Genomic DNA, 14,487 nt, shown 5'->3' on the forward strand with positions numbered 1-14,487 from the left:
CTACGCCCCCCACAGTTAAAATCACTCCCCTAGGGTGACATTTAACTCCTTGATTGCCTATACTGTTAACCCCTTCCCTGCCGCCATTACTAGTAAAAAAAAAAAAAAATTACATAAATCTTTCCCGTAGTTAGTAGACGCGATAACTTTTGCGCAAACCAATCAAAACGCTTATTGCGATTTTTTTTTACCAAAAATATGTAGCAGAAAACAAATTAGCCTAAAATGTTAAAAAATTTTGATTTTTAAAAGAGAATGTCATATAGCAATTTTTTTTTTTCAGAATTGTCGCTTTTTTTGTTTATAGCGCAAACAATAAAAATCGCAGAGGTAATCAAATACCACCAAAAGAAAGCTATTTGTGAAAAAAAAATTTATTTGGGTACAGCGTCGCACGACCGTGCAATGGTCTGTTAAAGTAACGCAGTGCCGAATCGCAAAATAGGGCCTGGTCATTAAGAGGGCAAATCCTTCCCGTCTTAAAGTGGATAATTTTGTTTGACTAACTTCCTATGTCCTTCAATGACTGAAAAAGAAAGCTTATTCCATTAATTGGTGTCATTCGAAAGAATAGCGTCACACGACTTATATCAGTAGGAAAAATACTGCCCCTTATCCTTGGCGTCAGTGAGGGGAATATTGTCCACTCACTAGTGTCAGTGCGAGGAATGGAGTCCCATTTTTGGTGTCCATGGGAGGAGGAAGGAATAGTGCCCGATCATTAGTGTCAGTTGGTGGACTGTGTCTCCATTTTTGGGGTCACTAGGTGAAGGAATCATGCCCCATTGTTATTGTCAGAGAAAGCAATAGTGCTTCATTGTTGGTGTTAGTGGGAGAAATAGTGTCTATTGCTGGTGTCAATGGTTAGGAAAGCCCCCAAATCTCGCTAGCATTGGTGTTCTGTGGTCACTTACCTTTATAAGTGCTCCATGTGCTGCACACCTCCTCTAGTGGATGGATTACATAACAGACAGAAGTATGCAGGCAAAGATTGACAGGAAACCACTTTGCCTACAAGCCTTTTGGGGTTTATAAAAAGCAAGTAGCAGGACATCCTAGATTTCTTGGAATAAAAAGATTCTTATGAACTGTTCGTAGATCTCACCATCAGGTTCGAGTGTCAACAACATCTACCAGAAGAATGTATAGACAAACTTTGGATATCAGTACAGTGAACTCCTTGCAACTGAAACAGGGTACTATCTACAGCGTGTTTGGGGCTGCTCAACTACATCTGCATGCCTGTTAATTTAGGACAAGCGGCTGTGTCTCTGCCTCCGCTGAATCCCCATGGATTTTCATGGGGTGCCTGTAAGCTGAACTGGGTGGCACCAGCTCCCTAAACAGACGGCCCATTATAACAGTGTACGGGCCTCAACATCTATCTATATGAATGAAGTCAAACACTTTCTGCTTACTAGAGATGAGCTGCTGATTTTGCCTAATATTAAAATGTCAAAACTGTCCACTAATTTCACAATTTAGCACAACTAGGCAAAATTAGCTAAAAATATTTTTTGCTGTTTTGCCATGTGATTCCCATCTCATCACTTTGGTAATAAATCCTGAACCACAGAGACCAGGTAGATTTTCAGAGGCAGAAAAAAACGCTGTTCAGAAAAACATCTCAAAAAAAGTTAAAGAAAGTTTGTCATAAAAAGACAAATAAGCTAACGTTGACATCTTTGCTGTCTCTGGTTTTGATACGGTTTCAGTTACTGACCTAGAACAAGTATTCAGCCAGTTGAGTTGGAATGCCTGATCAGTCTACTTGGTCAGAGATTCAGAAAGGCTGAGGGGTCAGCGTGGCAGAAAGACAACCAGGCTGACCGGTCAGAGATGAAATCCTATTTCTTCAAATAGATTTTCCTTTAAGTGTTACTAAACCCACAAAAGTAAAATCAGTCTGTATATGCAATAAAATTTGCTTGTTCTACACGCTGTGGAACCTAAGGGGGTTAATCCTTATTTTACGGTCCCCAATCCATCTGCTGATAACACAGAGCCTTTGAAGGTCACACTGCACATGATCAATTTGGTGTGTATTGCTAGAGAGGTTTTTTTTTCTTGGGAGAGTGCATGGGATTGGCACAGGGCCAATCAGCACTGTCTAAACAGAGGGTCAGGGGTCCCGCAGCCTCATAGGACAGTCAGAGGAGAATAAAAACTCCCCCTACAAGCTTTATCAAGACACTGATAGAAGTCACAAGACTGCTATATACTGCTGATGAGACCTGGATTTCTGTCTTCCCATTTAAAGCCACTTTTACTAAGCAGCCTTAAAAGCACATTTGCAGGTCAGCACTGGTGTTAAACAAATAAATTCAGTCAACCCTACACAATAACCCCCCCCCCCCCCCAAGCAAATGATTTGGAGGGGTAGCCCAATACTTTTGGCAATATAGTATAAATGACGTGTTGGGTGGAGGAACTTGACTGCCCTGCACAGAGTCCTGACCTCAACCCTATAGAACACCTTTTGGATGAGACAGAGTGGAGACTGCGAGCCAGGCCTTACCGTCCAACATCAGTGCCTGACCTCACAAATGCGCTTCTGGAATAATGGTCAAACATTCCCATAGACACACTCCTAAACCTTGTGGACAGCCTTCCCAGAAGAGTTGAAGCTGTTATAGCTGCAAAGGGTGGGCCAACTCAGTATTGAACCTTTACTTAGACTGGGATACCATTAATGTGCATGTGCTTGTAAAAGCAGGCGTTCCAATACTTTTGGTAAAATAGTATGTTGAGATATTTTTGATTGCACTGATCGTCACTATATACGTACATTTATTTAATGCCCTTCTTCCTCCCCAGCAGCACATACTCCAACTCCCTTCGCACAACTCCCATTCCAAGTAGCCGTGAGCAAGGAAAGAGTCCAGTGTGAGCTCTGAGTCACTCAAGTCAGATCATACAGATGGATACCAACACCACTCCATTATGTAACCGCACCAGGCCAGTAACAAATCACCAGTGCTTTCAGATTGAAGTGAGGCATGTACAGAACATTTATCAATATTGACAGGGGTGCAATGAGAAAGGTAACTATGTTTCATTATCAAAGCACAGTTTGCATTAAAGAAATTTATTCCACATCAGCAAAAAAAATAAAACAAAATAAAATATGCATTTTCTTTATTTTAATACATGCAATGCCACTGAACCAGAGAAATAAAAATGAACCTTTTTGTATATTTGAACAGAGGCTCCTTGCTCATTCATTCATTAGTGGAGTCCGCAGTAGGCAGTACAGTAGCAGTATCAGGACAGCACTCAACTGTGCAGCATCATGTACAGTTCCATACTGGTCCTGGACTACAGGACTTCACTAATGCTATGTAAATAGCCATCCCGATCTGCTTTCTTTAGCAATATAAGGAAATCAGCCATGCACATACAGAAAGTGGAAGGACATAAGAAATATACATCATTCGCTGTGGTTCATGTTTGGATTTATCATACACAACATTTCTGCAAAGCAAACCCCTTTAAAGAATATACATTACAGAATTCCCACTTTATCACTTCCCAGATAAGTTACAAAATATGGAACTTACTATAGCAGTTCTAACCATCAATTTAACACCGTAAACTTGCTAAAAAGACTCACACAGATTCTGTTACACCTATTACAAAACAAGAAATCCTAACACTAAAGAGGCATACTGTAGGTAAACCTTCCTGGTGCATGAGTTCTAAATTACAGGGAACGATTAACCACCCATGATTGGTGAATGTCACACTCATCCCTTTATATATGTGCACCTGTATCGGAGTTACTCTGAGACAGAGTTTTTCTGACAAGAAAATTGCTAGTCACAGTATCTTTATGGCACATTTTCTGTTACTGTATTGAATTTACCTTACACAAATATATGTATGAATTCTTTCCGTTGATAAAAAAAAAACATCCAATAAATGCTACACACCAGCAAAACCAGACTGTATCAACAGAGATGGCTGCCACTTTTAATCTGGCCAAAACAATGATAGACACCCAAAAACATTAGATGATTGGTATCTATTGTGACAGTTTTCAGATAGATCAAATTGTAATTCTTAGGATATGTGCCTCCTTAGATTTTGCCTGGAACGAAAAGTCTGTAAGGTACAAAACTCCAACCTGACCTACTTTTCAGATTAACACAGTCCAGTCATATAATCTAAGTGCCCAGGTTTGCACACCTTGGTTTAACAAAAAATTCAGTTGTGTACATGCATGGCAATCTACTTCTATAGCCTGCATGAAAGCTCTAGAACAGAGGTGAGATGATTACACACACAGAGATGGCATCAGAGTTTGCACCATATACACGATAACTGCAGGTCAAGTATAAAACAGCTCAAGGGTTAGTAAATCCAACAGTGACATTTCAGTCAAATGAAATGTCTTAAATGTGTAGGATAGTTCCAGTAGTCATAATCCCTAAAGATTTCCTTGTCCCTATAATACTTTGGGTGTTCTGTTCATTGTGCTGCATTCTCAATATTCTAAAAAAATTTACCAGGGAGACTCCCAATGGTCGAAAAAGGTGTGCAGATCCGGGAGCTCAGCAGTCCCACTAACAAAGTCCCTGAGGCTCCCTTTACAATTGGGCTATTTGAATCACGGTTGTAATCGCCGTGATTCTGCATTGCTGCAAATTGCGGGACGTGTGTGTGGTGCCTTTTTACTTCTTAATCGCGCCCCAATTGTGCTGCGATTTTGCAAATTGGAAAATCGCAAAGCTTGTTGCTCATAAAGGAGCAGGAGCTTCTTTTGAGCGACTGCGCCACGCATTGCAATTTGCCATTAACAGTATCGCACATGCCTTCTGCGATTTGGAATCGTGGGCAATATCGTGGTGATTCACATCATCTAGGTGTGAACAAAGCCTTAGAGATATAAGAAATTTTATAAAAAGAACTGTATACTGCTCAAATTGAGTGGCTGATCACAGCCTCGGCTGCAACATCCCGGGCGCTGGTCTAGTGCATCACAGCAAATAAGTCAGAAAATAAAATGTATCACTGCACTTTATACTGCAGTAACCTTTGTTATTAAATAGGCGCACGGGTCACCTATGATTCAATTCATGCTGAAGAATGCTTTATAAACACTAAACATTTAAGGTGACCCCTGCCGCTATTCAATACATGCTCCAAAACCAATTGGGCTCTCTTTTCAACAGATGAAAGAAATGGTCAGATGGTTTAAAGCTCATGCAGCTAGTAAATACTGAAGTTTCAGTTTTGGGTAGATTGAGCCTTTTATCTGTCAGAATGCTTCCCAGATTTACAAGCACCTTAAAAAGGGATTTTTACTTTAAAAATTGGAATACCTCAATCTGCTTGGGGACTTTAAATTATGATGTTTTCCCATTCTAAGATTACAGATTTAAATTTGCTGTTGAATTTTGGCATTGTATAGCGGCCAGACAGCTGCTGTGGTCATCTAGGAGCACTTTGTACCTGAATGGCCAGAGAGCAAGCCAAGCAAAGTAAAGTAAAAAAAAAAATAAAAGATTTCAAATAATGCTTTTTACGGAGATGAAATGACAGTTTACTACATGGAAGGAGCCTGTACAGGTAAAATAATTCAGGTTTAAACTCAATAAATCTCATTGGAAGCAAACCGGTCACAAAAAAGACAAAGGCTGCTACTGCTGGACTACTACAGCCAGACGACAGACATTTTCAGAAAGAATGCCAGCAACAGGTGCCTATTTCCTTCTCTAGATAGGACTTCCTTAAAGCAAAGCTTTCCTGAGAGAAATATGAGGGCCATAACTGTGCACATCCTTCTAGGGATGCCAATGGCCTGGCTATTATTCTGACATGGCACAAGTGTGCAGAAACAAAAGTAAGAAGTCCTGACCTTAATACTTGTTGCAGTCAGTGACAAAGTCAGCCTAACAGCCAGGAAACTAGTTTTTGCAGAATGGTAAGTAGCAATGGAAGCCTCCCTATTTCTCTCATAACAGGCCACCTTTACAAATTGTGTCTTTTTATTGGCTTTATTGTATATCAAATAGCTGTATTGTATTGTGAATGGTGGAAGGTTCTAGTGAGGAGACAAGCCCCCTTTCTCCATGTCTTCCAGGAAGATCCTCAGCATCGCTCTCTGTCTTCCAATATTTCATTTCTCATGAACAGAATCACCAATAACCCCGGTATCTGTATGCTCTTCCTGACCACTAGCAGCGCACATTTCACTGTCATCTGCTACTTTTCCATTAAAGGCATCTTCTGAATTCATGGCCTCTGGTGGAGAGGCTGTGGAAGAATTGCATGCCAGCAAGTCTTGATTTTCACAGGAACCATCTGCTGTATCTACCATTTCCTGACCTTCAGAGGCCTCCAGGCCAGTGCTGCTACTTCCTGTGGCCTCATCCTGCTCTTCAATGAAAGGATTCTGACCCTGCATAACAAATAAGAAGGCAAACTTGTCATTCTGGTTCAGCAATGAAATGTACATACTAGCCAAATATCAGTCACTAAAAGGCATCTAAGCATACCCTCTCAAGTTCCCTCTAAAACCCTGGCTAGCACACCCCAGGAAAAATAGTCACTTGACATTGCGGTAATAGCCTATCCACTTTACTGTCATAGCATCTTTGCAGCGTGTCTAAATAAATAGGTGCAGTTCAATGGGCACCCATGTTTGATCACTCTGCCCAGCGCACTCAGGGCTGGCGCTACCACTAGGCAAACTAGGCAGTCGCCTAGGGCGCAGTCACGGCCACCTGGGAGGGGCTAGCTGGGCTGGCCACCACAGACTTGCCTTAAAACAGGGATGGCGCCAGCATAGTAGGTGGTGCAGCGTGCAGGCAGAAGTTGGGAGAGGCGGCTTCCCCCTGTAGCCTCTATGGTGGCGGACTGCCTGTCTAATCTCGCCCCTGCTGCCTACCTGTTAGCACTATTGGTTGCTGGACCCGCTTAGCATCCTAGCAACCAATCAACTACAGGGAGGCATTGAGTGGAGGAAGCTGTAACTTCCTCTACTAGCTGCTCTGCCTTCCAGCGCTGCACGTCCTAGCTTCCTTTCCACTTGAGGGGACCTGCTTGCCGGTCTGGGAGTGACGGATGATGATCATGCGAGTGACGGTACTGGTGGAGGGAGGTGAGTGGGGGAGTCCAGGTCGGGGTCAGTGTGTTGGGAGAAGCAGCGGAGAGGGCACAGGAGCTGTCAGTGAGGAGGGCATGAGTGTCCTCACACATTGATTCCTAACCTGTTCTGCACACAGAAGGGGGAAGGGACAGGGATCACACTGTACAAGTCACTGACTGCAACATCACCTACTCTACAGAGATGTGATCACCAGAGCCCCCCCCCCCCCCCACATCGATGTTCCTAGAATTCCCCCTTAACTCAGAGTTCCTATTTACATCAGTAAGTGCAGGGTTCCCCCTTACAGTGCATGGGGGAACACTGGGGACCCTGATGTAAAGAGCAATACTGTGGACCTTAATGTAAAAGGTAACTCTGACGTAAAGGGGTACTCTGCAGATCATAATGTATCGGGTAATGCTGCAGACTGAGATGTAAGGGGGGACCCTGTCGACTCTTATGTAAGGAGTGGGGGGGTTCTGGTGACCAGAGACCACCTTACATCAGAGTTCCAGCATTCCCCCTTCCTTACATTATGGTCTGCAGGGTTCCCCTTTCATCCGGGTCTGCAGAATTCCCCTTTACATTAAAGGTCCACAGGGTTCCCCTACATCCAGGTCCACAGGGTTCCCCTTTGTACTGTAAGGTTCTGATGTAAAGGAGAATTCTGATGTAAGGAGGTACTCTGTGAACTCTGATGTAAGGGGGGGACTCTGGTGACCAGAGACCCCCTTACATCAGAGTTCCCCTTTACATCACAGTCCGAAGCATTCCCCCTTACATCAAGAGTCTGCTGAGTTTCCCTCTACATCAGGATCTGCAGAGTTCCCATTTAGTGAAGTTCCCCATTGCAATGTAAAGGGGAACCCTGCAGACTCTGATGTAAGGGGGAACTCTGCGGACTCTAATGTACCAGGGACCTCTTGAGACTCTGATGTAAGGGGGAACTCTGATGTAAGGGGGGAACACTGGGCACTCTGATGTAAGGGGGGAACACTGGGGACTCTGAGGTAAGGCGGGGCTCTTGGAGTGCTGATGTATAGGTAATGCTGGGGACTTTGATATAAGGGGGGACTCTGATGTAAACACAGGGCTCATCCTGACTGTTGCACTCTTGTTTTGTATGTTGCTGGATTGAAATGTCTCTGTGCTATATAGGTATGTCTCTGCTGAATTTGGCTGCCTTTTTGCTGGATTGGGATGTCTCTTTGCTGGATGAAGAGGTCTCTTTGCTATATGGGGATGTCTCTTTGCAGGATTGGGATGTCTGTTTGCTACATGGGAAAGTCTCTTTACTATATAGGGATGTCTCTTCTCTTTGCTGGATTGCACTGTTTGTTTTTTTTCTTAAAGGAAATTTAGCAGTTTCATGCTTGGATGTTTTAATATTTTTTACCGTTTTTAAAAATTTAGAAGTTTGAATTTTTTCAAGGGGGGGCGGGTGGTGGTGCAAGTAGCTGGTGCCGCGCCAAGGGCGCAAAATAGTCTAGCACCGACCCTGAGCGCACTCCATAATATAACAGACCTGGTCAGTATTTCAACTATGAATAAGTATTTTTGAAGGCTTTTCCAACTGAAAATCAGTTCATAACATGCAACTGCATATGGCTATAGAGAGGGAGACAGGAAGGCATTTTTAAAACACGAGCGAGCAGGCAGGCTATTTATTGCAGAAGAGACATCCAATGTCTCTTCTGCAATAAATTACACCTACCTGCCTGCTTGCAGTGGTCTCCAGCATGTACACTGAACTACACATGGGCAGCTCAGCTTACATCCCTGGCACGGTCCCCATGTGCAGGGATGATTGAATCCTGCGCATGCGTTAGGTCATCACCACCTTTATATAGCGTTCCAGCTTTTGACTGATCAGCTTGTTATTCAGTATGCTTCTTGCTACAACCAGTGCTGTCTTCTTCGAGTTCTCCATCATGTTCTAAAGCAGAGAGGAGGAAAAAGGAAAAAATGACTAAAGCGTTTTCAGACACTGTTCACAACTGATCTTGTTACAACATTTACCAAACTCACTAGAGAAGACACATGCAACAAGAACTGCAAGTCCTAGCATATCTTTCATGTGCAGGACCTGCAGAAACCTTCTGTTCTGCAGCTTGACAGCTTCCTAAATGTGCTTTGCTGTCTGTAGTTATCCTTCCTTGGAGGCTGGGATGAATGTGCATCTCATACCAAAAACTGAAATTTAATATAGTGCAGCTTACTAGTACTTTGGCTGTGATGACTGCATTATTTTTACTATTTTTCTAGGCTTTTTTGCCTTTATTTCCATCCGAAGATCCTGTCAGTAACATACTTTCTGTCCAAGGGTGAAAATGCTCATGTACTTTACTCTTGGATGAGCAGCAATGGCACCCCCAGGACTACTAAACACCTTTCCCGCTTCTCTTCCACAGAGAGAACTGAGAACAATGCTGGCAACAATCAGCACAGGCATACATTTTCAGATCACTGAATTTCTGCCAGGATCAATTGGTATTTATTTGAACTTAGTTTTACTACTGGGACTCAACTACTTCCGTAACCTCATTTTATGCACATTGAGATAACAGCTAACCTGTAAAATCCTCTTCTTGGAGTACATCACGGGACACAGAGCAGCCATAATAATTACTATGTGGGTTATGCACCACCTATAGGTGAATGGACACTGGTAGATCAATCAAACAGGAAGTCCCCCCCTATATAACCCCTCCTACACAGGAAGCACCTCCGTTTTGTAGCAAAGCAATGAATATCCCAAAAAAGAGGGGAGGGACCTCTGGGTCCTGTGATGTACTCCAAGAAAAGGATTTTACAGGTAAGCTGCAGGAAAAAATGGATTTTTGTAAAATCTTACCGTAAAATCCTTTTCTCTTAGCTCATTGACAGACGTAGTCCTCGGTGATACACCACCTTCGGGTTATGTTGCCTCCACAGGAGCAGGAATAGACAGGAAATTAAAAAGCTCTGGCCACACCCTAGGGGCAGTCCCAGAGGGTATATCATCTCTCTCTCTGCCTCAGCAAATCAGTTATGTGAAAAAGCAGTCTTTAGAGATTTTAACCCAACTCAAAAAAACAGAGGGGCGGGGACTACGTCTGTCAATGAGCTAAGAGAAAAGGATTTTACGGTAAGATTTTACAAAAATCAATTTTTCTCTAGCGCTCATTGACAGACGTAGTCCTCGGTGATACACCACCTTCGGGACGTCCCAGAGCAGTATCACAACTGAGGGGTGGGAAAATGAAATCAAATCCCAATCTAGAAGGCCCAACCGGTGCCAACTAGAAGTTTACAATGCTCATCCTTAATGATGAGACTCAACAAAAAAAGAGAAAAAAAAAAATTTTTTTTTTTTTCAAACAGAAAAAAACCCTCGAGGTAGACCACCGGTCTCCTCAAATTGCGGCCTGCAAAACCTTGCGGCCAAATGAGGCATCCGCCGATGCCGTCACATCAATTTTATAGAATTTTGTAAAGGTATGTACCGACGACCAGGTGGCCGCCTTACATACCTGGACCACTGACGCCTGATGGCGAAAGGCCCAGGAAGTACTGAGCGCTCGAGTGGAGTGCGCCCTAACAGGGAACGGAGGACTCTGACCCTTAATAGAATAAGCCTGTACCACCGTTTGTCTAATCCATTTGGCAATGGTCGCGGCAGATGCAGGCAAACCCTTTCTGGGGCCATCCGTGATCACAAAAAGTGAATCCGTCTTACGGAAAGATTCCGTAGCTTTCAGGTATACCCTGATTGCCCGAACCACATCTAAGGAATGCAACGCATGTTCCCGATGATGCTTGGGCTGAGGACACAAGGAAGGTAGTACAATATCTTCATTCAGATGAAAATCTGAAACCACCTTAGGAAGAAAAGATGGCTTAGGATGAAGTACTACCTTATCCCTATGAATCACTAGGTATGGGGACTGGCATGATAATGCAGCCAGTTCTGACACCCTGCGAGCAGAAGTAATAGCCACCAAGAAGGCCACCTTCTGGGATAAAGTAAGCAAGGGAATCTCCCTGATGTTTTCAAAGGGAGGTTTCTGTAGAACCGACAAAACCAAATTAAGATCCCAGGGCGGTAAGGGCGCGCGGACTGGAGGAGCCAGGTGCCGCACCCCCTGGATGAAATTCCGCACCAAGGATTTGGTAGCTATAGGCTTCTGAAAGAAGATTGCTAATGCTGAAACTTGACCCTTGATGGTGCTCAAGGCTAGCTTCTGCTCAACCCCTTGTTGCAAAAAGGCCAATATTCGAGTCACCGAATAGGTACGTGGAGGAAATCCTAAAGATTCGCACCACGCAATATAAGTCTTCCATGTGTGATAATAGACTTTGCTGGAAGTCGCTTTCCTTGCTTTAATAAGGGTAGGAATGACTGAAGTAGACAAACCTCTGTCCTTCAGTACTTGGGTCTCAATGGCCAGGCCATTAAACCCAGCAACTGTAAAGCATGATGGTAAATTGGTCCTTGAGACCACAGACACTCCCTGAGACGAAGTTCCCACGGAACGTCTACGACTAACATGTCCAAGTCGGCCAGGCCGGCTTGAGGAGGCCAGCCTAGAATTTCTAGGACCACTGGCGCTGATAGAATCTGAACCAGGCGTCCCTAGAGGTATCTGGCCCCGACCATCCGAGAAAGTCTGGTCGTTTTCTGTTCCCACACATTTATCAGATACCTGATAGTTATCAGGAAAGGTGATCTTTTCTGGTTGAACCTCAGGGACCGAAGTCACCCGACTAGAGGCTACTTGGCCTATCTGGTCAACCAGATCCGATTCCTGTGAGGTATCGGGACTAATCTTAGGAAAAGGTAAAGGAAAAGATCTATTCAGGGAACGGTAACTACCGCTTCCTGTAGTACTTAAATGTTGGAAGGGAAGAATCGCACCGGTAGTAGTGGTTGATGCTCGATCTAATGTCCTGAATACCGGTGAAAACGTCCCCCCACCCTGAAACCGGGTGGGGGCGCACCTTCAGGCTGTGTACTCCTTTGCTTCGGGTTTGGCTGGGTTGGTCCTTACTTGTCCGACCAGCCCTTCTTGAACCCTCCTGGAGGAGTCTTGCCTTTCCCGCTAGTACCAGCCGGGCGCCCTTTATGGGCGGTAAAGAAAGGTCCTCGCTTGTTGCGAGATCCCTTAGCTTTAGCAGCCTGTGGCAAAAAAGTGCTCTTGCCCCCAGTGGCATCCTTGATGATTTCATCTAGGTTGGCCCCAAATAGACGATTCCCCTGAAAAGGGAGATTAGTCAAGGTCTTTTTGGAACCTAGGTCAGCTGACCAGCATTTTAACCACAGCACACGTCTGAGGATCACCGCTGACTTAGATGCATGCCCTAATAAGGGAGTAGTGTCCAAGGCTGCGTCACAGATAAACTGTAGCCCTTGTATAATCTGTTCCATCAAATCAGATGTCTCCTGGGGAATATCTTTTCCCCTAAGATCTTGGCGTACCATTTTCGCCCATTCCGTAAGTGTCTGGGAAACTAGACCAATAACAATTACTGGTCTAAATGCTGACCCTATCAGAGAGAAGATGGTGCGGGACTCTGCTTCCATCTTTCGATCCACCGGATCCTTAAAGGATGAAGTGTCCTCCACTGGAATAACCGTGGCTTTATTCAGCCTGGAAATAGGTGGATCCACCACTGGTGGTACCGTCCATTTCTTAATGATGGATTCCTCAAACGGATAGCGTCTAGCAATACGCTTGGAAATAGTAAAGGTACGTTTAGAATGCTCCCATTCTCCTTTAATCTGATTACCGAAACATTTAGGTACAGGAAAAACCTTCACCGTTTTGATGGGCTTATTAGTACCAAAGGGAATCTCTGTTTCAGTTGCCTCTGCCGGTAAAGCCTCAAGTTTTAAGGTTTCCTGCACTGCCACAACTAGTGCGTCCACCAATGCTTCTTCCTGAATTATAGCAGGAGAAGAAGCGTCCTCCTCACTGTCTGAGGGGGCTTTACCTGGGATAACAGCCCTTGCAGAGGAACCTGCAACTGCAGTGACCATCTCTGAATCAGAGTCAGAGGTGTCAGATAGTATAGGGGTAGGCGGGGGTCGCTTCCTTGACCCCCGTCCCTGACAGGCCGCCTCCACCCGAGCCACCATAGACTCCAAAATTGCTGTAAATGACTCTATACTCTGTGCACCGGCGGGTCCCGTGGCCCCCTCGAGGGAAACAGGTGGGGGAATATGTGTGGCAGGGTCCATGATAATTCCAGTCACTTCCTGGATAATATAATTCAAAAATAAAAAACTTTTTTTTTTTTTTTTTTCCAGACCCCCAGCGCCACAAAAGCCCCTTAGTGTTACCTGCTAGGGATCCCTATCGATCGAGAGAGAGAGAGAGATAGACCCCCAGGCTCACCACTTGATGCTCAGAGTTTAACTGCAACAGGTTACAGCGCTGTCTTGACAAACAGGAAGTCTTTTGGCTGGCTGCCCAGGAAGAAAGGAGGCGGCTCCGCCCCTCTGCACGCCTTCCGGCGCCTCCCCCAAGCTCCACGAGGTGTTTGGATCACCTCAAACATGGCCGCCCCCATGCTGGAGACACGAGGCTACGCCAAAATGGCGGCTCGTGCGATCCAGCAAAAAAAATGGCGGCGGCCCGTACTGAATAGCGGTGTGCTGCAGGGCACACAACACTCTCTCTGCATGGGGATATGGTGTGGTTGGCGGTACCGGCCCTGGCGGACCGCATGGCCATTCGGGAGGCCTGCTAATAGATGGAGATCTGATTAGGAAGGCAGTCTACATGTCCGTGGCTTCTGACTGGTAGGTAGCTTATTCTTAACACCGTAAGATTCCCAGAATGCCACAGATTACATCTTTTTAACATGTATACAATTAGATTGTTAGCTCCCAAACCAAGCCTCCTGGCTTTTTGCACATAAAATCACACTCAAAGTAGGAGGATCTGTGTCATGTTATAGGATAGAGAGGGACTCTATCTTACCATACAGAGAGGGGCCCGCGTTCACCACAAGACCCGTCAGGGGAAAAGGGGGAACATACTACTCACCATACCGGAACCAGGCGGGCACCAACTCCTGACAGTACCCCTCTCCACCGGGGCGGGAGGGCTGTCGACCGATACGGACGCCGTGACTCATGGTCTTTGGCGTTTCAGCGAGACGTTTAACTCGCGTGGACAGTCCTATAATGGGACTTTGTCGCGGCCGACCCAGCGCGGAGCTATGGCCTGCACGCGCTCGTAGGCTGAACTGGGGTGACCACCGGATCTCAACATCCAGCCCGTCGCCCAGTTCAGCTTTCTTGCTTGAAGATCTCACAGGAACACTGGAGAAAAAAAGCTGTCTAAAAAATCCTTTAAGAAAAAATTCTTGCCAGGACCTAAGATCCCAGCAAGGTATCTAGGTCCTTA

The 14,487-nt window shown here is 44.9% G+C and overlaps 1 protein-coding gene across 1 annotated transcript in view; it reads right to left on the reverse strand.

The window, feature by feature from the left end:
- Positions 1-6,121: 6,121 nt before the first annotated feature.
- AKAP8L (A-kinase anchoring protein 8 like) overlaps positions 6,122-14,487 on the reverse strand; it is a gene marked incomplete at its 3' end in the record, with an annotated part of 80,829 nt that continues 72,463 nt past the window's right edge. Inside the window, exons 11-12 of the mRNA XM_082256657.1 lie at positions 8,934-9,029; positions 6,122-6,403 (exon numbers count right to left, since the gene is read on the reverse strand). Coding sequence (XP_082112783.1) covers positions 6,122-6,403; positions 8,934-9,029 — 378 coding nt within the window. The remainder of the gene's footprint in view (positions 6,404-8,933; positions 9,030-14,487) is intronic.

The sequence above is a fragment of the Pelophylax lessonae genome (assembly GCF_965119305.1).
Source record: "Pelophylax lessonae genome assembly, chromosome: 4".
NCBI classification, from domain to species: Eukaryota; Metazoa; Chordata; class Amphibia; order Anura; family Ranidae; genus Pelophylax; species Pelophylax lessonae.